This window comes from Catharus ustulatus, chromosome 3, assembly GCF_009819885.2.
Source record: "Catharus ustulatus isolate bCatUst1 chromosome 3, bCatUst1.pri.v2, whole genome shotgun sequence".
Lineage (NCBI taxonomy): Eukaryota > Metazoa > Chordata > Aves > Passeriformes > Turdidae > Catharus > Catharus ustulatus.
Window position 1 is genome coordinate 81,974,115 of NC_046223.1, and position 25,634 is coordinate 81,999,748.

Genomic DNA, 25,634 nt, shown 5'->3' on the forward strand with positions numbered 1-25,634 from the left:
TATGCTGATTTTCAGCAGCTTTTGCTCCTTTGTGTTGCTCTCATTGAAAGGAAGCTGTTTTCAGGCAGCAGCATGCACTGCTTGGGACCCTACCACTGACATTCCAAACCAGTTTTAAGGGAATATATGTTTTAAAACCAAAAATCTCTTAGCGCGATTCTCTGTGTTTCATAACATTATGTGTATGTCTTCTATAATACTTGTTAGCCAGCCATGTCTCTGTGAGACAAAACAAATCACCCAGCCGTGCTTTCCAGCAAAGATTAAAGCAATTGTTATTCTTCAAACACTGATCAAGCTTAGAAATCTTTTTCAGCTGAATTCAGCATGGAAGGAAAAAGGCACTTTGTTTGGTTCTGCTTTCATTTTTGAGTGGGTAAATTGGTTCTGACTGGGAACAGAATATCAAAACTCAAAGCATCCCCTCTAGGAAGAAAAAGGTGGTTTCTACTACAAAGGAAGAGCAGAGAAACGTACAGCCCTGAATTTTCTTGCTACTACAATATACAGCCAGATACCTTACAGTGGGGTATAAAGACAAATTTGAGCTAAGACCGCATCTCCAAAAGGGAAGGGCAAGGGGAGACCTCTTTTCACTTGTAATTGCTCTGGACTTCTTTGCATGCAATCTCATAATTACTCAGCCTTGGAGTATGCCAATTTTGTTCCCTAGTCCATTGCCAGAAAAGAAAAAAGAATAAAGTTTATTTTTCAGTTGGATGGACAAGGCAGTCAAATGTAAGCAGGGCAATGCAGTTGGGAAGGCAGTTGGAAGTGGAGGCACAGACCAGAACTAACCTCTGCCTCTGACATCAGGACTCAAATCAGTTCAAGGTGTGAGAACTTAAAATCCTTTTTAATGTAGGCACCCTTTCTAATCTCAGGCAGGGAACACAGCTCCTAAGAAGACTACAGAGGGTAGAAATTTCACAGTTTCAACAGAACAAACTCTGTTGTAAGGGACTCTGACACACAGTATTCTGGAACTCTTCAGATTTTCTGTACCTTTTAGTATATAAATACCACCACATAGAATAATAGAATCATTAATAGAAAATTCCTCCAGAGCACTTGACCCTGAGATGAGCTCAGCTGGTCAAAGCATGGTGCTGATAACACTGAAGTTCGGCTTCAATCCCTCTATGGGCCATTCACTTAGGAGTTGGACTTGATGATCCCTGTGGTCCCTTCTGGTTTCTGTGATCTGTGAATCCAGTGTTTGACTGAACACTGCCATGCTAATTAAACCATAGCACTAAGTGCCATGTCCAGTCATCTCTTTAACACTTCCTGGGATGGATGTGTTGACCTTATAGAATTGGCCTCAGCCCATTGATCCAGCTTGTCTAGACTCCTCTGTAGATCCTTCCTGGCCTCAATACTCCCACTCAGCTTAGTGTCATCTGTAACCTTACTGAGGGTGCATTCTATCCCCTTGTTCAAATTATTGATGAAGATGTTAAATGGGGCTGGCCCTGATACTGATCCCTGTGGGACGCCATTAGTGACTGGATGCTAAACAGATGCAGCACCATTCACCACCATTCTCTGGACCTGGCCACTCAGCCAGTTTTAAACCTGGAGAGGAGTGTGCCTATCCAAGCCATAGGCTGCCAGCTTTTCCAGGAGAATGTCCTGAGAAACAATATCAAAGGCTTTGCTGAAGGTCAGGTAGACAACATGCACAGCCTTTCCCTCATCCACTGGGTGGGTCACCTGGTCATAAAAGGAGATGAGGTTGGTCAGGTAGGACCTGTCTTCCCTACCCCCAGGGTGGCTGGGTCTGATCCCCAGGTTGTCCTGTACATGCTCCATGATGGCACTCAAGATGTTCTGTTCCATAACCTTCTCCAGCACTGAGATCAAGCTGACTGGCCTGTAGTTTCCTGGATCCCACTTCCAACACTTCTTGTAGATGAGTGTCACATTGGCCAACCTCCATCCCACTCGGACCTCCCTAGTTAGCCAGGGCTCATGATAAATGATGGAGAGGGGCTTAGCTCCCTCACTATCCTCAGATGAATTCCATCTGGTCCTACACACTTGTGAGGGTCCAAATGGCTCAGCAGTCCACCAACTACTTCCTCCTGTAGTGCAGGGAGTCTACTCTGCTCCGTGTCCCTGACTACGAGCTCAGGGGGCTGGTTGCCCTTAGGATCACTGGTCTTTCTGTTGAAGACTGAAGCAGAGAATGCATCAAGTACTACAGCCTTCTCCTCATCTTTGGTTACAATGTTCCCCTCCACAACCAATAAGAGATGGATATTTTTCTTGGCCCTTTTTATGTTGTTAATGTATTTATAAAATCAATTTTTATTATCTTTCACAGCAGTGGCCATATCTAGTTCTAGCTGAGCTTTTGCCTTTGTTCTTTTCTCTCTTCATGACCTAATGACATCCTTGTGCACTTCCTGAGTTGCCTGCCACTTCTTCCAAAGGCCATAAACTCTTTTTTTTTTTCTCTGACTTTCAGTAAAAGCTCCCTGTTCAGTCAGGTTGTTTTTTTCCACACCAGCTCATCTTCCAGCACGTGGCAATGGCTGCTCCTGTACCTTTAAGATTTTCTTCTTAAAGTATGTTCAGCCTTCATGGATCCCTTTGTTTTTAAGGCCTGTTTTCCAGGGAACTCTGTGAACCAGCATCCTGGACAGACCAAAGTGCATGCTGTGAAAGTCCAAGGTGGAGGCTTTGCTGATCCCCCTTCCTTACCTCACCAAGGATCAGAAATTATTATTTTGTGGTTGCTGTGCCCAAGATGGCCACTAACCACCATACCTCCTACCAGTCCTCTGTCTGCAAACAGCAGGTCTAGCAGAGCACTGCCCCTGGCAGACTCTCTTACTGTCAGGGAGTTACCTTCCACATACTCCAGGAACTGTCTGCTCTCCACTGTGATGACCTGCCAGCAGATAACTGGGAAATTTTGCACTACCTGCAGCCCAGCTCCAAGCTCTGGCACTTTTAGTCAACCTCTGAAGGCATCAGCTTATTCAGATTCAGGCACATGTGTGAGGCTATGTGATAGTTTCCTCTCTGTAAAACCACCAAACATTCACATATAATTCCCAGATAAAAGCCATAGTAAGTTTGAGCTAATTAAATTATACTATGTGTAAATTATAGTGTGAAGAATTCGTTTAAGAGGCAAGGAGTTTAGTCTTCCTGCTTATTTTATCATGTTACTCAGCAGAATGGTCACATCCCAGATAAAAATGGTCACTAAAGCCCTGATATGAGGCAGGACATAAACACTTATTCCATTGCTTAGTTATTGAAAGTAAAGTTATAGTCTTCCTGGTGGAGAGTGGTTCAGCTAACTAGGCCAATGTGGGAGCTGATTAGCATGTACAGTAAACAAAATACATTTCAATAACAATACCCAGGCTTCACTTGCTTGGGAAAACCACTGTATTTTAAAATTCTAAGAGGAGGGCTTTTCTGAGCATTTGTGTATTGTTAGGAGTCATGTGTGCCTAAAAGAGTATGTGTGTTTTGTGGACAGCTGCCTTGCCCAGCAGAACACAAAATGGAAATCTGATGTAAAATGTCAAAGAGCAAACAGGGTGTGAGTTAAGGCTCACAGCACAAGTGTCTGCAGGCTGTGCTACCGTGCAAACGCGGAGTGCAGCATCTGAGCTGATGCCGATGAGTGCTCAAAAGATGCAGATAAATCCTGCAATTTCAAATAAATGCCACAGTTTCCTCATATCTTTCTGATGATACAAGATGCTTTATGGTTCTGGTTTGAACTGTGTGCCAGCAGAGACGATCAAGTTGCACTCATTTAGTTTGCATTACCTAGGAGATAAGCAGTTCCCATTTTGCAGGCATAAAGCAGTAACTCCCTTACTCAGAAATGAACTGTTGATTGTTAGTTCCACTAGAGAGCTGAGATCCAGCTGTAGTCATTCACTGAGACACAGGTAAGTTAGATTCTCTTCTTATAAAATACAGTTTCACTGAATGAGAAGTTGATTTTCTAACATTAAATAGGCTTGATAGTAGCCTCATGCAAGAGTCCTATCAGCCAACTTACACCATGGATGTAATTCTCTTTTTGTTGTGCTATTGTAATACTTCATAATATTACAGAGCTAAAATTTCTGTGATGTGGCCAGTGACAATTGCTTGTCCAAGTGGAAATCTTTGTCAATTCTTTTTTTATTTTACAAATTGGCTAAATTGTGACAATAGTAATAGAATCCTGAATGGAGCAGTAATATTTATTAATGTTGAAGATCATTTGCTGTAGAGGGAGATTTCTTGTTTACATCAGGAGAGCATGGTAGAAATGGGTTGTTTGGCACGAAGGTGATGAGAAATGCAGTTGTACTCACGTAGGTGAGATATGGATATCATGACTTTACAGGAATTAAGTAATTTTGGCTACTTCTAAGCTTAATTAAAAAAAATCATTTGCTAAGTAACAAAAAAAATCAGTGAACTGTTTCTGCCCTCTCAAAAACCATTCATTGCTGCAGAGAAGAGACCACAGCCATTAGCAGCTGGCAAAGTATCACTCTCAGCAGCTGCTGGTTTTTTAAGTGGTGTTTGTGGTTTCCCTAAATACAAAACAACAAGGGATTTTGCCATGGTTTAGAAGTTGTATTTTCAGGGAAGTGAATGTTTGGCAACTAAGATCCTGAAGAGCAGAAAGAAAGGAGATTTGTCCCAAGCCACTGTAGAAACCCATGTGAAAGTCCTATGTAAAGCCAAATCAGCCAGCTTCAGTAGTGTACTAAATGACCAGCTTAGCCGTCTTCCATCTAGTGTTTCCTTTTCCTTCCTGTAGTTGGTTGACAAATAAGTATCTAGGCTAATGTCTTTACATACCACATGTCTATTTTAAGCCCTATTTATTTCTGCTTTTAATATCACACTAGTTAGAGGTTTATCTCCCAATGGACCATAGGGCTTATTTCTTGCTCCAAGGAATTAAAAGTTAATAATAGGCATAGAACAGTGAGAGGTTAGAATCAGCAAGCTAAGGCAGGTGAAAGCAAGGGACTGAGCTATGAGAGACCATGGTTCTTTTCTTAGCTCTGCCTCTGATGTGCTGAGTGATGCTGGATAAACCACATCTGCCCCTTGATAGCACATGTTTTCTCTGTCTAGATTGACAATGTTTGTAGAAGAGGATGCCCTTTCCCATTACATACTAGTGAGGGGTTCATATCAGTGAATTTCACTCTAAAGCGTCTAGTGTCTACTTTTTGTGTGCACATGAGAGAAGAACAAGCTATTGCCAGTATGTTTACCTCTGCCATTTGGGGGCCTCCCCTTCTCCCTTTCCCCTTCAGAAGCATCTTAAGGATGAAATAGGTAAGAAAATTTTTGCCCACATCAGCCTTAGAACCCATTTGCTGCACTACCAAAGACTAGCAATGGTCATGGCAGAAGTGAACAATTTGGGCAAGACACAGACCCAGGAGGACTTGTCATGTCACTCCACCTGACTTGTTTTTGAAGAGCCTTAAAAAACAAGTGCCAATACTACATTAATGTTATAGCTTTACTTGTTTTATAGAAAGAGGTGTGTTGTCTGAAGAAGGCAAAGTTAATTTTTATGTCCTTTGTTTTCGCTTGCTGACTCTCTCCTAAGGACCTGAAGATCACCGTGACATTCTCACCATTGAGCAAGAAGCAAAGTCATTGCAAGGTTAGTGACTTGTAGCAAGGATTTTTCCACTCCTATTGCAGATGTGTAACAGTTTTAACAGCTGGTGCATGTGCAGCTTGGTAATGTAACTTTGAATAAAGTCCTTGGTGTTCCCAGCAGGTTTCCTGATCCCTTTCTTCTCCAGCAGAGCACTGGAATAGATGCAGCATGCTGAGGGGACTAGTGGAGTTTCTATCAATTTAAGAATAGACTGAACTGCCAGGAATGGTTTCTCCACAACTAAGCCTTTTTAGGGCCAGAGAACAAAGCAAATCAGGGTTTCTCAGCCTGTGGACCTCATACCTCTGGTAGTCAGTAAGAAAGCAGTAGGCAGTCCATGAAACAGATTCATCAACCATAAAATGGATGCACACCTCCTTGTATCAACAAACAGAAAAGGGCACAATGCAGTTAGTAATGAACGCCTGAAATTAAGCTTCATTATTTGTTTGGCAATTTATGGAAACCATTGTGCCAGTACTTGTTTTTTCTTTTCCTCATAACACTGGGAGGTCCGAGGTGTTTGGAAAAAAAAGTGCTGTGATGATGTTTTGATTAAAGTGTAAAAAAAAAAGAGAAGAGAAGGGACTCTAAAGATTGTTACCAGCTCTGCTTTTTTATAGTCCTGTATCCTCTGTGACTTCTATTTCTGCTCTCTTCTTTATAATTTTTGCCACTATTTATGGTTCTCTTTCTTCCTGTTACTTAAAAAAAAAAAGAAAAAAGAAAAAAAAAGATAAGCTGTAGGTGCAGCAAATACTCCCCAGCAATGTTTAGATCAGAAAAGGAGCTCTTCCTTTTTTGATAGATCCACTGTTCAGAGGCTTGTGCTCTTTCTCTTAGTTCTCACTGTTCCATCTCCATTTCCCAATATACTGTGCCTCCTTCCTGTAATTTGCCAGCTCTTTGAGCTCCAAGTTGCCTGCCCTTTGTGCCTCTAACACTCAGGATGCTTCCCCATTTCCTCTCCAGTTATTCAGTTTGTTCTTGTATTTTCTTCCTTCCCTGTCACTGCCTTCTATCTGCTGTTTTCCTCCACACAAAAATACTTTTTCTGCTTTTAAAGTAATTAAATTTGCAGAGCTGATTGAAATCTAGGTGAAGTAATTCTCTCAGCACTGTGCTTTTCAATGGATACATTACTCAATGCGCATTAGCCAACCTCCTGTAGGCCCCGGTGAATGACAGAAATGAATATTTGATGAATATATTCAACAACAATAGCATTATTCAAACACTTTACTCAATAAAGTACATTCAGCACACTCAGAAGCTAATGGTGCATTCAGTTACTCTGTTTGCTCAGCAGAACATGTGCCCAACCCCAAGAAGGAAAATCAAGTCCCTGATACATATGAAGGAAATGGGGTGGGAAGCCTCTTCTGGTCATTTGTGCCTCTCATGAGCAGGACAAAGTGTATGTGTATATTCCGGGGGGGGTGGGCTGTGTTTAACTCCCATATAGGGAATAAAGGATGTATGTGATGAGGAAGAGAGATTACTTGCTCTGTTTCCTTACTGGCAGATCTTGTTTTCATGCCTATCATTTGTACTTCAGCTAGAAATGAGAAAAGCAAATCAACATATTTCTAATCCAGCTTTTGTTCAAACTGTGTATTCATGTTTATATTGAGCAGAGTGTTGAAGTAAATCTAACCACAAATCCCTGCTTTTCACTTTTTGATCCATTTAATGTTTCCTTGAGTACTTGGTGCAAATAATCTATCTTCTACTGTTAAAGACTCTCTAATACCTCCTTGGTAATTTCCAGTAGAGGCAAAGTCTCGTTTGTAGTCTTTCTGTTCAGAGTGTCAAAGAGATCCCCCTTTAATGCTTCTGTGACTTTTCTAAAACTTTGAGTAATTTCATTTTTAGCTTCAGCATTGGACATTATCCCAACAAATTGATGTGGTCTACATCTCCTACAATCTACTCAATTTCTTTAGCTACCTTCCTTTCTTGACTCCCTTTGTTTCTTTCTACACATAATGAACCTTCTCCAGATTCTAAGGTTGAAATCCCTCCTTGGCTACAAGGATTTGGATCACACTTTTCCTCTCTTGGCCTTAGGTTAGCCTCATGATAATTTTGCTAAAGCGTCATGCCCTCACACTACTCAGCATCTGCTGCCATGTGTACAGCCACTTCTTGAAGTGCTTCAAAACCTCATACCACTGCCATATTTTTCCTACTGCCCAGCTATGTGCTCACTAGATGATTTCTCTTTTTTTGTTGCCTGAATCCTCACCTTGCTCTGAATTTCATACAGCCCACTAAATGTATTTGTCTTCTCCAGCCTGAGCTAACTTGACCCTTCATCAGTCTTGTGCCTGTTCTGTCCCATAAATCAATTTTCTCTTACCTGTTGGGTAACTCCCTGTCTTTGAAGTCTGTTTTATTTTTTCCATTCCATATGTTCTTTGCAATGCTTCAGTGAATTAATTGTATTTTCAAATGATGCAAAAGCATCAGTTAACATCCACATCTATAGCAACAGTGGTCATAAAGCAAACATAACCTTTCCAAAGCACATTTGCAGCTCCTTTGAACAGGGGAGCTGTGCTAGTTACAACCCAAACAATACTACAAAACAGACTCTGTGGCCCTTTAAGTTTGAAGCTGAAGGTTGCTCTCTACAGCCATTTCTCATTATCAAGTAAAGGTTGCCACTGGAAAAAACATAACCAAAGTTCTGCAGACCTCTGGCTGCAGAAGCACTGTGGGCCACTGTGGACCTGCCCTGCAGTCCTTCAATAGAATTTCAGTTTCTCTTCAACAGAGCACACAGACCAGGAACCCCCTCCAGTTCTGTGGAATCCCTGATGCCTCATTACTAAACATCTAGGTAGCAGAATGTTTTGCTCTCTTTCAAATTATCTTTGAAGGAATTTCATCCATCCAATCTTCTGCCTGGTTGGAATTTGCCCCTTGCTCAGGATCTGCTGATTTTAATGAAATTCTTGATCCCTGTTTTCTTTGGTCAGGACTTCGTATTCTCCTTTATATTGTTCTTCTCAATGTGGAATTGGCAAAGAAAGTATAAAGTTGTTCTTTTTTAATCCCTCTTGCTGCTCAGTTAAGGAAGCAGCAGCTCAGCTTTGGGAAAAAGAGACTTCAAGGTAAATTTCTCAATCTATATTTAGGTATAACCATGTCCTGATTTCCACCATTGTTGGTTCCCACTGATTTTTGTGCCTTGCTGGTGACCCAGCATATCTTTCATTTCTGTTCACGTGAAGGCTCAGAACTGGTGTAACTCCAACCATGGATTGATAGTTGAAATCAAGCTTTTTATATTAGAAAGGTATGGTGCACTTATAGTGGCCATCAGCAAAAGCCCCCTTGCAGCAGTACTTGTTTTCCATTAAATAATAAAATTCAGAATTCCCTCCAACGGTCCTTGTGTACCTCTTAAAGCCTTAGGAGAGCCCTCTTGAGGTTTTCTTTCAAATCTCCAGAGGCCAACTCATCCACAAGATGCACACACACGTGCTAACATTCACTCTTGCTCAGTGAATGCTTTTTTCCTTGCCTGTGATTTATTACATAGTGGTGTGTTCATGTTTGCTGTTCAGCTCCTTTGAGACTGTTGTGACTGTGTGTAACTTATTTAGAAAGCCTTAAAGCCCTGAAGCTCATGTCTTGTTTGATTTAAACTTCTGCTGGAACTCTGTTTGCAGAAGTGGAAGACAGGAATAGCTCTTTAATGAAAAAGCAACCACACTGCCAAACATATTTTTAAAAAGCATAGGAGCATATGTCTGAAAGGATATGAGCTGGTATTTCCCTTTATCTTTTTTTTTTTTTTTAATCTGCAGCATAAAGGAGTAGCTTGGTAACCATTCTTGGCAGTATAAATCAGGAATATATTAATTTCTGCAGCTGTTCCTCAGCTCCTCAAGCTAGTGCTCATCTCTAATGGTAGCAATGCAGGAATATCCAAACAACCTTGCTTCCCAGTGGAAGCCTGACCATAGGCAGAGATCATGAAGGGCTGCAGAACTGAGGGGCAGCAACCGCAGCAGTGTCAGTGTCAGTGGGATTTGCATGTGCTACTGCAGCCACAGAGGGGTACAATTTCTCTCCAGCTAGGCAGAGCTTGCAGAAGCAGAAGATGGGATGAGGACATTAAATGACTTAACACAAAGATCTGGAAACTTCTGATTTCCCTCCTCACCTCACGTCTCCCAGCCACTCTGTGTTCTGGGAATACATCCACTTTTTGCTCTTACAGAACAAAGGAGCTTGATAACCCCAAAGATCCACTCAGACCTGGAGAGGGGGCCAGGCGCAAAGATGACTGTATATTCTTGGTGGCTACCTCAGGTCTTCTTTTGACTCTGATGAATCTCACTGCCAGTGGCTCCTTAGGCAGCTCTGTCAAAAAAAGTGTTCTAGAGTTAGGACAGAGGAAGACTGTACAGATGAGAAACTGTAACACACACACAGACATGTACACATATTTTGGAGTCATGATAAGAAATACAACAAATAAAATCCAATGAAGCAGGAAAATATTTAAAATATTGCACAAGTTTACCCAAAAGTTACACCACAGACAAAAAGAAATCAATTTGCATTTTTGAGGTCAACTTAGTATGGGACACTTAGCTGCTATGCATAAATTTGAGAGTGGAATCTGACTTGACCGTGTGTAGTATTTGCATAACTGACAGGGCTAAGTTGAGTGTAATTCAGTGGTAGTGTCAGCCTGAACTTGCCAGAGAAAGCCCTACCTGACAGTCAGGAGACCCCCAGGGAGAAACAGGCACATTTCTCACAGAGAACAGCTTAACAGAATGATTAGACTTCAGTCTAACTGACAAAATGTATTTAAACAGAAAATAAATTTTGTTCAATAGCTTCAGAATATATCAGAATCATTAAATTAATAAATAATTTAAATTAAAATAATATTAATTTAAATTGAATTAAAACAGAAATAAGAACAGCTTGTTGTTCTTATTTAAATGCTTAGTAATATTAAATTACTTCTAAATGCTTAACAATTTTAAATTGCTTCAACTACTGGTTATATTTCATATTAAATGAATGTCTCATTTGTCTTCACCCAAGAGGATGCATCTCTCTGATCTTGTGTTTCTTTGATATAGCATTTCCTTCTTTCTCTGAACAGAAAAATGAGCTGGGCATTCCTACATGATCTGCTGAGCGGAGTGAATAAATACTCAACAGGAATTGGAAGAATTTGGGTAGCTGTTGTGTTCGTGTTCCGCTTACTGGTTTATGTTGCTGCTGCAGAAAATATCTGGAAACATGAACATGACGAATTTGAGTGCAATATCAAGCAGCCTGGTTGTGAAAATGTTTGCTTTGACCATTTTTTCCCTGTCTCTCACATCAGACTTTGGGCTTTGCAATTAATCATGGTCTCCACCCCTTCACTCTTGGTTGTCTTTCATGTTGCTTACAGGGAGAACAGAAAGAAACACCACAACCAGAAACTTTACAAAAATCCAGGAAAGATAGATGGTGGATTGCTGTGCACTTATCTAATCAGCCTCATTTTAAAGACAGGACTTGAAACAGTTTTTCTTGTTCTGTTTTATAAATTGTACAATGGATTCAAAATACCACATCTTGTGAAATGTGACATAAAACCATGTCCCAATACCGTAGACTGTTATATTTCCAAACCCACAGAGAAGATGATTTTCCTCTATTTTTTGGTGGGAACTTCATGCCTGTGCATTGTATTAAATCTAAGTGAACTGAGTTATCTGATTTTCAAATACTCCAGAAAATGTTATCTGAAGAGACACATAAAGAAACAGCAAGGCTCAAAAAGCGATTGCTGCGAATCAGAACTCATCAGGTACAACAGAACAGCAGCTGCAGGACGACTCCACAACAGCTCATCATCTTTGCCTCTGAATATGCAAGATGAACATGAAAAACACTCCCCGCTGACTTGAAAGAAGGCTGGAGACCCCCTCCCATTACACAAGCTGTTTTTGACAAATTGCTTTTCCAATCAGTGCTTTGCAGAACTATCCTTTGAAAGGATAGTTACATAGGAAATGCTGTTTCTCTGTTAGCTCCCCATTACTTGAGCTGATAAATTCAGTTACATTATGCATGTCGTACAGAGAATCATTGAGACCTTTTCATGTTGAAACAAGAAATGTAGAAGTTCTGAGAATTCAATGAAGCTTTAATATAAACACAGATACTTATGATAAATCATGCAGAAACAATTGCTCAAACAGTTGTGGACTGAATATTACACAGAATTGCTTTGGTACAAGAAAAAATAGGCTTTTTATATGCAGAGATAGGATGAACCCGGGATTGATTAAGATGAACAGCAAAAGGGTGTACAGGATTTGACAGGTGAGTGGATCAGACCTGGTAACTGCTAAAATGGCCATGGGAAAGTGCTGACATAGGGTGATTGCTGTGCTTTGAAGTGAGCTGGATAGTCACGAGTTCATTCCACTGGACTACTATAACACATCTCAAAAAAAGAAAAAACCAAGAAGAGGTAGACACATCTAGTTTAGCCCATAAAGATAGATTTGGTTATTTAGCATTTGTGGAGCACCTCTTTCTGGAATTATTTGAGCCCTTACAGCTGTTAAGGTGTTAACCATCAAAAAGCATCCTTTAAGAAAAGCACTTGCGCAAACTTGTGCAAACAACATGTACCAGGGTATAGAGTTAACTCCTGGTCACCTGCCCCAAGCAGCTCCCATGGCATTAGACTTGTCTTCTGCTCTGTGTAGTGGCATTTAAGTGAACAGATCATTCCCACTTCCCTAGGATCTGAATAGAGAAATGCAGACCACACAGTACGGCAAAACAGTAGCCAGTATTAAGTAGCCTAGAATCTTTAGTCCCTTTAGTAAGGCTGAAAATAAGCTACTACTTCAGTAGATTTCTCTGCTGCAGAAGAGTATGTGAAATCTAAAAATATGAAAAGCCTCCAGTAGAAGCAAAGTAAAAAAGAATCACCTGTTCCCTCCCCCAAATTTCAAAGTATCTCTTAAACAGCACACACCCCTGGTCTTTGTTATGTGTGTTGTTTTGGCTAACAGGAAAGGGACAGAAATTAGTTAAGACATGTCTTCTGTTGAAACTAGGCTTCTAAGACAATGGAAGACAGCACCTTAGAAAACTTCCTTCAAGGTAGTGCTCTCTTTCTGTTGCTGGAATGAAAGACCTTTGACATACATCTGGTACTGAGCCTGACCAAAATGCACTGTTTAGAGAAAAACACCAACTGAAGTGGAGCTGCCTGAATGCTGAACTTATTTTCTTGGGCGTGCCAGGATAAGGAGGAAGAAACAGTAGCAAAAGCAGGCTAACTTTTTTTTTCACTGACGCCTCCCTCCAGCTCCTCGGCTTTGTAAACAAAGCATTACATTTAATGAGTAGCAGTTACAGAGCAAAACTTCACAACAAATGAACAAGCTATGAGCTTTTGATGGTGATTTTTAAGGTAGGGTTCATTGGTTTTTTTCCCCCCTAAAATAAACCTGCTTTTATAAAATATAGAAAGAGATTTGCTGCTGCTGAATTTAGCAGCAACAGCAGTCCCTCAGATACCAGCTTGCCAGCTTGTGGCCAGTTAGTTTGAAATATTGACTGATGCTGAATCAGTGCTTATATAGAGACAGGGCACTTTATACAATTCAGAACATTTTCTGTTAAACCTCTAAGTAAACAGAACGTGGCTCACGACAGAAATGCAATTAGAAAGTAATTTGCAGCTCCTGGGCAAAACCCACCATAAGAGTGCCTGAAAGTAAAACCACCGCCCATCATCCCTGTGAAACCACAACTGCCACAGCCTAAGTAAATGAGAACAAACCCCAAAATTATCTTGGCCCATCTGGACCCTCATGCATCATTTTATTAAGACAAGTGCAACACAATCCAAGAAAAAATATTTCTGAAATATCTGGGTTTTAATAACTGAGGACAGATTTGTAAGAGCACATTCATGAAAAAGTATTTATTTATTGTTTTTAAAGTAAGGTTTATTTGAGAGAAACTTAAGTGAAGCAAACACAGTTTAGCCAACACAGGTTTCTGATAAAATTAGTGCATTAGCTGCTCTCTAATAAAAAAGTATATTAAGTCAGGGCTTGAAGGGTTTCAGAACACCCCCTAAAGCTCTGCAGCTGGTCAGAGATTACCACTTAGACCAAAAATTTTCCCATCAAACAAGAACTCTAATTCTTTGGAATGTATATTCAAAGTTTTATTTTTAATTCTATCTTCCAACAGCCAAGAAATGACAAAAAAATTCAAAAATCAATATTTTGAGTCTTGGAGGACACTTCAGTTCTGACAAATCCAGTACCTTACATGAGAAATATTCTGAAAAATTGTTATAGCCCAACTCCATATAACCCAACTCACTGGCAGCAAATAACCAAGAAGCCTTCACATCATGTGCTGTTTGGCAGGGCTACTAATGAAAAGGAAATGAGCATCACTTAACCTGAGAGAAAAGAAACAAATTAATCTGCTTTCTGAACCCTTGCTCTTGGCAACCATTTGGTCTTTTACTGGCTCCTTCCCTTTCCCTGCTTTTATATGCCTTTGTTGTTCAGTTTAAGTTTCACTCATCCATGCACTCCTGAAGGCATTTGCTGTTACATTTTTGGTTCAAATGAGTTTACAGGTTTGGTCCCTATACTTCTGGGTCATTCAGACTAACACTTTAAAAAACTGAACCCAAGTACTATGTTCTGCAAGGATATAAGCAGTTGACAGGAAGCTGATCTGAACCCATACTGTAATGGAGAACTAACATAATCACTGCATGCACATTCATACAAAAATATTTACCTCATTTGTATTTCAAAACATCCCTGCAAACATCAAAATATCTGTGTCTTACACAGACTTTCATTTTCTTTAAAATCCAAGTAAGCACCTTGCCTTGGGACAGAAGAGGTTTGAAAAAAAAGACACAGACAAAAGACTTCCCTATTTGCTGATAGTTTCTTCCCTCTACTCCCTTCTCCAGTATAAGTGGCCTCATTTCCCACCCCTTTAATTGTATCATCTCCATACCAAGGCTCCAGGCAGGCCTGAGCAGTGCATGAGCGGGAGCTTCTCCAACTTGGGGACCTAAACCCCAGCATAGCCTGTCCCTGCCCCTGTCCCTCTCCTCTGCACACAGGTGGGAGCCCCAGTCAATGAATTCTTTGGCACAGAAACTAACTGCAACAATTAGTCAACTACTTGCCCCTCACCTGACCCAACAACTGATTCCAGTGTTATTTGTACAAGCACTGCTCACTTACTCTCCAACATCCCTAAACCAAATCTCCCAGTGTAATGCTCTAGAACCTACAGTCCCCTCATCCTGCTGAAAAGGACCACCCTGAAATATGTGGGGACAAACCCACTACTCTTATTTACACTGAATTAGGGCTTAGGAAATAGCATACTTCTTTATAAACATAATTGAGCACCAGAGAGGCTGACTGCCAGTTTAAAGGTGTCTTTCTATCACAAAACAGTCCATCTGTGCATTCAGACTCCTCAATTTGGGTGCTCTCCCACCAGCAACACCTGCTGCTTCAGTCAGCACACTCCTGTCGGCAACAAGGGACTTCAAAGAAAGCACCTTTGCTTGAATGCTCCACAGTTAATGGGTGACAATTCTGGAAGGCAGAGACACAGAGGAAGGAAAAAGAACAGGTAGAAGACAGAGGACTGGGCAGTGGGGCGGACAGCACTTTTGGGGCATCCCCCAGGCCGAAGTGCTGCTGGGCCACCTCGGAGCCCCATCACACCCAGCAGCCCCAAGGACAGGGGTGTGGCTTCAGGCCCCAGAGAAGCTTCCCATTCAGGCATGCCGGGGTGGGAGATTTTCTGTATCACCCAAGGGAAAACAACTAAATGCAAACACCAAATTTATTTCCTTGGGGGCTTCTGTAGGTGGCTTTACAAACCAGAGTGCCCTCTGCACTCTGTGACACTTTAAATCAAAATGGGGTACCAAAGCAGGGTCTAAGTCCAAAATACTCCTGTTTGTTTTTTAAAAAGGAAATAACAAACCCCATACTAGCTTACCTGTTGGACAGGCTGTCAGTAACCACCTAAAGGGAGTGTGCCATGGAATATACTAACTATATGGATACAGCATCTGCTTCAATTGGATAGACTGGGATGAGACAGTATTAAATATTTTATTCTTAGAAATTCAGATCTAAATCAGAAATTACTTCCTGGATATTTATGACATTGCATTTTTTTTTTTGTCATTTTCTCTTTTTTAAAATAGCATTCTAGTATACCACTGTGTAGCTAAATAGTTGTATGCTACCCTCAGTCCAAGAACTGCAAATGATACAGTTTCAATCATCGGGATTGTTGAAACTATTCAACTTGCACAACACAAACATTCTTCTAGAGACTAATAGATGCAAGGTCTGTTGACAGTGACTGAAGTGGTTAGGTACGGCTGAAAATTCAGGTGAGCTTTGAGGATCCTCTCCGGGGATCTCTGCCCTCTTCCCTGCAGAAGTTCCCTCTACAGTCACCGTGGCTGGTATCCAACAGCAGCTCCATCCAGGGGGACCAGCGGCCTCTGGCAGGTAGAAAATGGCACTGTGTACTTGTAATGATTATAATGATCACTCTTAAGAGTCGAAAATGCAAGGGTTTGTTTTGGTTTTATCATTCTCAGACTGCACCTTTGATTTACTAACGAGGCATAATAAGAGTTTGGTCACTTGGGAGGGATGGAAAGTGAGAGGAGCCGACGGGCTCTGTTCAAATGGAAGCACGGGCTTTCTGCGAAGGTAAGCAATTTAGCACCATGTAGCAAACCAAGGGCTGTGCCCGAGGTGAAATGCTGTTGTTGTTCACATATAATCCTCACTCTCGCAACAAGTCATTTCATTTGGTTGTAGGAAGGTGCCCTCTGCACTGATATTCAGGAAAACTGTCAGAGATTCGAGGTGAATAGCTTACAAGCAATCAAATTTAGCATTTAATGCAAAAGCTTTAGACAGCAAGACAAGTTTATAGAAAAAAAAAATTCAAGCCAATCTCACCCAAAGATAAAGACCGTTTTATATTACTGAAGGTAGGTCACATCCAGTAACGAGAATAATCCAAGAAAAGTTTTTGGTACCACACAATCCAGCTGGCTGAGTCAAACATAACCACACATGAAAACCAACACTGAAGATTCCTGGGTACTGACAGCTCCCACCAATGCATTCACACTTTTGGTTACTCAACAAACGGGATACCTGTCATTTCAGTTAGCAGCATACAGAGGAATTGCTCCAATCCCGGGTGCTACGAGCAGCACCGCTTCTGAGGCTCGTTCCAGTGTGGAAAAGAGAGGTTGTGAGTGGTGCCACGTACAGTCAGCGAGAGGCAGAGGAGCGCGAAGGGAGCTTATGCCACCAACACAGAGCACAACCACCGAGTTTATCTGTAAGATCACCATCTCACTTCCCTTTCAGAAAGTGCCTTGTTTATTTAGTTTTTAATGGTATGGCATAAGGACTTGTGTATTTTATAGATAGATACCAAACTGGTATTATCAAAATAAACCCATCTGTTTTATAAACCCACTATTTACAAAAATGGTTTCTGAAGTTTTTTTGTTTTGTTTTGTTTTTTTAACAAAAATTAAACTATACACCAATCTAAGTTACAGAAACAAAAATAACCTTTATAAGATCACATGTAAAAAACAAGAAATGAAATGTGTTTTTATTTAAGGCAATACTGGGCTACTTCACAAATCACCACCTCAAATATATACACTGCTCCACACTACTAATTTTCTATCACATTCACAACGGATTCTTTAATACCAAATATTGTTTTAAATCTTCAATGTAGCAAACTATTTTTATTCACATTTCCATTTTTATTATGGAATCATAAATGCTTTGTAACCAATTAAAAGCAATGAAAAATGTAGCTATAAGAAAACTATTATATTTATGTGTTAACTACATATGAATATCATCCATAGATACTGGATGTTAAAATTTACAAAAATGAGAATGTCAGTATATTTAACCTACGAAATGTGATCTTATCCAGCTTTTCTTCGGTAAATAAATGTTTTATGCAAAATAAACTGGATATGGCAGACTTGGATAGCTTTAGTTCAAAAGTTCTTAATTTAAAATGATTAAAGGACAGTTTTAAAAACTTGCTCACTTAGTTACAAATTAAAATTCCGAATATAAATGTGTCATTTAATAGTTTAGACTTACAGACTGCTGGTGGCAGCAAATGATTTACAATAATAAATATATACAAAAAAAATGTATCTACAAATAAAGAAAACCATTATACATGAGAAATAACCTGGTGAAAGATACCAATCACAGACAACTCACAAAGATTTAGTTTATGGAAAGAACAATCTGATAGAAAGTTGAGGTCTTGATCAAGTATTTACAAAACTGAAGCAATTACTTTCTTCAAGTCCCATAGGGATAAAAACAAATAAGACATTTACATGACTCGTGTCATGTTTTTTGCTAGATTAAATCACTTCAAAATAAAAGAGCTCCACAGTTACTAGGCATGCTTGATGGCTTCCTATTCAAAATAAATTCTATTACAGGTCATAGTTAAACACATTAGGTTTTTCAGTATTGTGATTCCCCTTCCTCAGTACCCAAAACAATTACTTTTGCATCTATAACCTCTGGATTATCCTCCCAAGGTCCTTCGAGCTTTCTCAAACTGACAACAGGTTTCATTTCCTGCAGCTGCTTCAACACACGCTCAGTGCAGTCTTTAAGAGTTTTGTCTAACACTATCTTTACATTATCACCACATGGAAGCCGTGATGGGTTGGCAAACGGTACAAGGGTTTCAGTTTCAGAACACGACCAAGTGATGTTATCACTTGCTGTGGGGGCTTTCTCACTGGCTTTCCGTGAGTTTGAATGGGATCCTTTTTTGGTTCCACTGCTATGGTATTCTCTTTCAGAGTTTTTCTTTTGCTTCACAGCAGATTCTTCAAGGAACTTGAGGAACGACACTTCAAAACCCATTGGCTTGAACGAGCTCCAGTCAAAAGCTGCAGGTTGCTCTTCGGCAGTTTGAATGGCAACAGCAGTCTCTTCCTCCTTGTGCAGGCTACTCACGCCACTGGGCAGGGCTTCCTCTGTTTTCTCAGCTCTCTTTCTCTTACTCTGAGATACATTTTTTTCTTTATTTGCTCTTTTCAGGTTGTTTGATTTTTGCTTCTCTGAGGGGCAGGAGCTGGTCTCCTGCAAGTCACTATTTACACTTGAAGAGATTTTTGCTTGATTTTCAGCAGCTGAACAATCCTCATTAATTAGTTTAGTAATGAATAGTTCTGTCAGTTCATCCACTTCATCCTTCTCACCTTTTTCAGTTTCCTTTTGTGGTAAGGTAGTTGTGCTTGAATCATTATTGCTAGCTATCAAACTTGGTTCGGGCTCCTTCACATCAGTTTTTCTATCAGTTTCCTCCTGCTCACAAGAGGCTTCCTTTTCTTGGGAGACAGGGTGTTTTTTAGATACAATAAGAAGATTCCTGTGTTGGGAAGTAAAAGCTTTGGACAGTTTATGACATTTATAATGCCTTATTATGTTACTTTCACTTGTGACTACAGATGAACATCCTTTTATCATACATGGATACTGAGTTATGAACCTGCTTGTACATTCTGATAAGGCCTCATTTCTGGCCTTTATAAAATACACGTACTTGCCGCGTTTCAGTGAATAAGCCTTATTTTCCTGAACCTGTATTCCTTTTGAGTTTTTATTTTCCAAGTTCACATTTTTCTTTCGTTTTGTTTTCACTGACAGTCTGTTACCATCTTTTCCCGATCTATTTTTGAGTCCTCTCTGTTTAGACTTCAATGGTTTTTCCTGATTTGCTTTGCTTGAAATGTTTTCCTGGCCTGGTGTCAGTCTCCTGGGCCTTATTAGATGATCTTTATGCCTATCATTATGTTTGTTAAAAATATGCCTCAAGAGGTTAGACCTAGTAGCATAAATACGGTCACAGCCTTCACAGTCACACTTGAACATGCCATCATCATCTACTTTGCTTGGCTTTATCTCAACACTGTGATCTGTCTCAAGATGCACAATATAGTTAATATACGCTGTAAACGAAGACTTACACTGAGACTGGTCACAGAAAAACCTTCCCACCTCTGGGGCTGATTTCATGTTTCCAATTTGCTCTGGGGTCATATCATGAAGCTTCATATAATGCTGTATCAAGCTGGTAACTTCCTGGAAGATGCGAGAGCAGTCGCTCACCTCACACCTGAACTCTCTGACAGCAGGTTTGGTTTCCACCTCCTCGCGTTCCTCTTTGCCTTGCTCATTCTCCTCCTCCACTTCAGCAGCGAAAGCAGGGAGGTCTGATTTGTGCACAGCTTGGTAATGAAGAATTAGGTTTTGCTGTATCGTGAAAGCTGCAAAGCAGCCCTGATGGACGCACCGGTATGGTCTGTAAGGGCTGTATCTAGTGGGAAACTCCAGAGATTTTGTTACAGGCTTCCTACTACTCCTCTCTTCTTTCTCCTTCCTGTGCTTCCTAACCTTGCGTACTTTGGCTTGTTCCTGTGAACTATCAAAAGATGCTGGATTGTGCTGCTCCACGGGAACAGAAACCACCTGGGGAGGTTTTTCCAGTCTTTCAGGAATACTATTTTCTGGTAAAAGTTTTTCCAATACTTTTACAGGCTCTACAACTTCCTTTATCTGAGTTTCTTTGACCAACGGAGCTACAGTTTTGTTTTCTGTTACTACTGTCTGCACAGTTTTGATTTCAACAGGTTGTGGGGCTGTGTTTACAGTTTCATTTTGAGATCGTCTGCCATAAGGCCTCTTAATTTTTAACTTTACCATCTCCTCTGTTGTAAAATGATGTACCAGCTGACAGTGTGCTCGGAGATTAGAGTTTCTTGTGAATGTTTTTGGACAGGTAGCTACAACACATTTGAATGGGGCATACTTCAGTTGATGTTTCTTTATTTCTAGTATCATTTCTGCAGTATACTGATGGATCTTGCCATAGTGTTTAAATAACGCATCTTTTGTCATAGCACTGTAGTTGCAGCCAGGATTCTGACATACAAAAGGTTTATTAACTCTATCACTAAATTGAATGTTACTTGCCTCGGGAGATAGCTGGATGAGGGGTTTATTTTCAACTGATATAACAGGAATTGCTGGTGCTAGCTTATCTGCTGGAGGACACTGAGAAACAATCTCAGAGATGGGAATGGGAGAATCATCTTCTAGCTTCAGTTTTTGCAAGCCTTCCAAAATTTCCGACATTTGAGTATCATCCTTTTGAGATGTCTCGGACTGAGCAGAGCTACCCTTTGCAGCAGTAACATTCCCTGTGTGCACAGTAAACTGTGTAGAAGTGGGTAGTTTTACACTGTGTGCAGAACTTTCTGAAGCAGCCTGGGCATTATTTACTTGCAAGCTCTGTCCTGAAGCAGCAACAGTATCCTGAATTTCAGTTTTCACCTCAAGCATCTGTGAATTCATAGCAGTTTTAATTATTTCCAAGGTTTTCTCGAAGTTCTGCATAACACTGTCCTGTGAAATCTGTTCTTCTGAATTTGCCTGCACACAAGAATTTACAGCCATCATTTGGGAATCCCCATTTTCAGTTTTTACTGTTAAAGGGGGCAGAACTGTATGAGCATCAAGATTTGTTTTGAAATTCTCTTTCATACTGGCCATGAATAACTGATTGTCAACATTACTGAGTTTCTGTGCAAGGTTTTCCACCACTGCTTGAGAGCCACAATTTGCCAGCAAGTTGGACTGAAAACTTTCTCCCTGTGTTTGCATGTTTCCTTCAGTGCTTTTGGTTAAAAGTCCCATTGCTGTTGCATTGTTTACTGCTAATTTCTGTGACGTACTGGGCACAAGCAGGGGTGTAGGTGTTTTTCTCTTCCGCTTTGAAGAGCTGGTTCCCTTCTTATTCAAGTTGCTTGATCCTGAATTCTTGGGACTACTTATAACTGAAACTCGTGAACTGTTCCCTGCAAAGTTTTCTGCTGCTGTAACAGTGTTAGAATATGAGCTAGGACACAAGCCATTTTCAATAGTCTTTAGCATTAAGTCCTCTGTTGCAAAAACAGGCAAACTCTTGCATTCGTTTAGCGGAGGAATTTTGGCGTTGAGGGTCCTGTTTTGGTCTGGCAGCAGGGTACTGGGGTTACAGACTGTCTGCAGCAGAGACGGCGCAGCTGAGCTGGGCAGAACAGCTGCATTTATCTGAGTTGTACCAGAGACACAACTTGTTGTCACCACACGTGGAAGTACTTCTGTGTTATCAAAGCTACTCGGGATGCCTGCAGTTTCCAAGGCTTGTTTAATAATTTGATTACCTTCCTCATTCCCACTGGCATTAAAGTTAGTCACATTGGCCCGTGGAAACATAGTCTGCAATGTGGAACGATTTTCAGCTGCAAGTAACTGGAGAAATGATGGATCTTTAAAACATGTCTCTGGATTGAAGGCAGACTCCTGAGGTTGCTGCAAGTTTAATGAATTTGAAGAAAGAATCATACTGGCAAGCAAAGATTGTCCATTAGCCTGCAGAGCTTCTGAAGAAATTTCTGATCCTTCAAGAGGCTTACAGTAAGACCTCTTAGATAAGTGACCACCAAGTGATCTAGGATTAGTAAACACTCTGAAACACCTGCTACAGATAAATTTGCCATCTCTAATTATTGCTGGCCACTTTGCCCGCTTGTTATGTTTTGGCTTCCTTTCTTTCCCATTTGAGCCCCTGCCACGATCTTTTTTCACCTTTTCTGAAGCTGTGTGTTGAGAACTAGTTTCACTGAAGTTATTCTCATTACTCAATTGTGAGGGAAATATCTGATCAACACTTTCCTCTTTTGGGAAGGTAGAACTAGTGTTTCCTTCTAGTTGCAAAGAAAAGCTATTGGTGTTATTTTCCAGTTGTGAGAAGACTGAATTTGGAGGATTCTCTGCTGACGAAGGAAAGAGAGACATTGGACCGTTTTCCACAGGCAAAGGAAGAAAAGGATCTGAACCACCATCAATATTCAGAGGCATAACTGTTTTTGCCAGATCATCCAACTGGGAAGGTAAGGTTGCAGCAGACAAATTTTCCATTTGTGAACACAAAACACTCTCAGGCTCACTTTTAATACGAGTAGACAAATTTGGATTTATGACACTTTCCACAATAGGCAACATAGGATTCGCCAGATTTTCTAGGTGGGTTGGGAAAAGAGTACTAGAGACATGCTGCACTTGACTGGAACAGGTGGGATTCAAATTTGATTTGTTCTGTGCAGTAAAAGCAGCACCATTGGGATTGCCCACTTGTGATGGCATAAGATACACAATCTTCCCATCATTCGGCACGTTTTGCAGATTGCTGGATTTTCGTGGTTTCTTATTTCTACGTTGCATTTTAAAAGCAGCATATTCATCAGGGTGTGCTGCCTTCATGTGTTTGCCAATGCTCTGTGATGAATTGTATGTTCGAGTACACCCCTCAACCTGACAATTAAATTTCTGAACTGGGGCTGCTGGTGACACAGCTGGAACTAAAGAGCTATTTATGTTAGGCTGTGATGGAATAAATGTAATACTTTCTAAAGTTTTTAAAGGCAGGTTATATAGATTAGCTGCAGCTTTAATACTGTCTTCAATTTCAAGTTTCGAAATAGGTACACCGTTTCGATACCCTGTCTGATTCTGCACGCTGAATGGATTTACAATGCTCACTTGTCTTTCTAAACTTTTTGATTCAAGGGCTTCTGGTTTTAATGTGTCTGAGGTCACAGAAACAGTTTGAATATTCTGAGTCTGACTGAGACAGCCTTCCTCCTTTCTGTCTTGGAAAACTGGAAGACAAGAGTCAACTGACGGGCACAACTGCTGGACTCCAGGTTTAGTAGTATCTACTTTACCGGCTGTAGCAGCCAATTTACCTCTTTTTACAAAGTTATCTCGGATCTTCTGGTTAACAGACAGCTTAATGCTGCCTGCTGAAACTGTTTCTTCTGTCTTTATTGAACCCACAGGAGACTGCTCTGAACCAGCATTAGGCAAGGAATTGCTTTGCTGCAGTACACTCACCGATGCATTTACACTTTCATTCCCTACTGGTTCTGCTTTGATTTGGTTCCAGACGTTTTCTCCTTCAATGAAACTGCTTCGGTTTTCAGCTGGAGGAGATGTCAATTCCTCTTTAATGGCAACTCCATCAGTACTTTCATTAGCTTTAGACGGCTGACTGGGATCAGGCTGGTTGGCTTGGTTTTCAGGCTGCTCTTCTTTTTCAGGCTGCTTGTTGTGATCCTCAATGTGCTTCTCCAGTTCGTTCTGACAGCGGTACACCTTCCCACAGCCTGTGACTCTGCAGGTATAGGTATTATAGTGCTGTGCTTCGTGATCATAGAGTAAATAGGCTTCAGAAAACACTCTGCCACATTTGGGAAACATACACTTGGCTCTGAAGACTTGATGCTCTCTCCTGTGGGTCAGCAGCTCAGCATAACTGTTAAAGCCAGCCTTACATTTCATCTGTATGCAGATATAAGGCTTGCTGCCACAGTGCATTTGTAAATGATCATTCAGGTGAGTAACACTTACAAAATGTCGCCTACAGTACTGGCAAATCACTTTTTTGCTCTGCATTTCAAGAAAACGTTTAGCTTCTTCATTATCTTTATGGCCCTTTGCATGTGCTATTAGATTTTTAAAATATTTAAAGCCTTTTTTACAAAGTGTTACAGGGCAGGTGAATTCATTAACAGGGGGTGGCTTTTGAACTGGCACTATCTCTGGTATGTAAGGTTTATCTTTGTCATCATTTTCATCATCTGAGCCGTCATTATCATTAAACACAATGAAGTCTGTTGAATAGAGGCTGTTCTTCTTAATAGGTCGCTGCTCCTGTTTGGATACAGAATTAGTTTTCTGATTCTCATTGGCAGTTGCTATTTTAGGAGGTCTTCCCAGTCGCCTCAGTGGTTTCATAGCAGCCAATCTCTCTTTGCTAGATTTTTTCACATGCAAAGTTACATGGGGAACAAAGTTTTCTTTAGAATTAAAATTTTGGGCACAAATAGGGCAACTGTAAACTCCATCTTTATAATGTTTTTGTGCATGTCTAACTATTCTGTGACCTAGGAATTCCTTGTCACACAACACACAATACTGCATGTAAGCTTGCCAGTTCCTAAATCTAGCTGATATGAACCCCCTCTCTCTGAGTTTTTTGATTTCTCTCTTTTTCTGCTTTTCATCTCTGATACCCCTAAGGAGGCTGTTAGCCTCATCAATGCCAGCAAGCCCATTCAAAGAAGTTTCTTTGCTATCTTCTTGGCCATCCTCAACCTTCTCATAGACTTCACTGTCGTTTAGTTCGTCTATGGATGACACGATGGACGCCTCCTCTCCCATAAGTGCCAGACACTGACGCTTTAGAGTTTTCCAGTCCCAGAACTCTGGATCAAAAGGCCACTGAGTTTTCAGTACAAGTAAGAGCTCACAGCGCAAAGAATTTGGTATTGGAAGATTCTCTTCATCATACTTCTGGTCAGGCTGATTATATAGCATTTCAACAGCATAATACGCATCCACAGTGGGTTCCAGAAGAAATTCACTCAGCTGACAAGCACGTTTCACCTCCAAATCATCTGGAAGTAAGCAGGAGATAGTCTTGCAAATAGATATCTTGACATCTGCATTTTCACTGGATTCCAAGCGCAATGCTTTCACACACAGTTCAATGCAGGTTGCAAGTCCAGCACCATCGATCTGTAAAGCAAGACTAATTTTAGTATGTCACTTTATCTAATTCTTTCTACACTTGTAAGTAAAAGATGTCATTATTCAATCATAAGTGTCAAAAAAATGCACCAGAGGTTCACAGTAATACTTTTTACTTCAAGATAAAGAATGGATTGTTTTTAGCTGTTATTCCTTAAGTTGCATAATTTGTCTTCATG

The 25,634-nt window shown here is 40.6% G+C and overlaps 2 protein-coding genes across 2 annotated transcripts in view; one reads left to right on the forward strand and one right to left on the reverse strand.

Moving 5' to 3' along the window:
• The first annotated feature begins 3,851 nt into the window (after nt 1-3,851).
• GJB7 (gap junction protein beta 7) lies at nt 3,852-11,681 on the forward strand. Its single transcript, XM_033054397.1, has 3 exons — nt 3,852-3,923; nt 5,603-5,659; nt 10,797-11,681. Exon 3 carries the CDS (start codon nt 10,801-10,803, stop codon nt 11,593-11,595), a length of 795 nt encoding a protein of 264 aa, XP_032910288.1. The 5' UTR covers nt 3,852-3,923; nt 5,603-5,659; nt 10,797-10,800; the 3' UTR covers nt 11,596-11,681.
• A 6,172-nt stretch (nt 11,682-17,853) lies between these two features.
• ZNF292 (zinc finger protein 292) overlaps nt 17,854-25,634 on the reverse strand; it is a 53,970-nt gene continuing 46,189 nt past the window's right edge. Inside the window, exon 8 of the mRNA XM_033054396.1 lies at nt 17,854-25,443. Coding sequence (XP_032910287.1) covers nt 18,271-25,443 — 7,173 coding nt within the window. The 3' untranslated portion in view covers nt 17,854-18,270. The remainder of the gene's footprint in view (nt 25,444-25,634) is intronic.

What these genes read in the sequence shown, in the direction of transcription:
- GJB7 (XM_033054397.1), top strand. Translation starts at nt 10,801, where the DNA reads ATGAGCTGGGCATTCCTACATGATCTGCTGAGCGGAGTGAATAAATAC.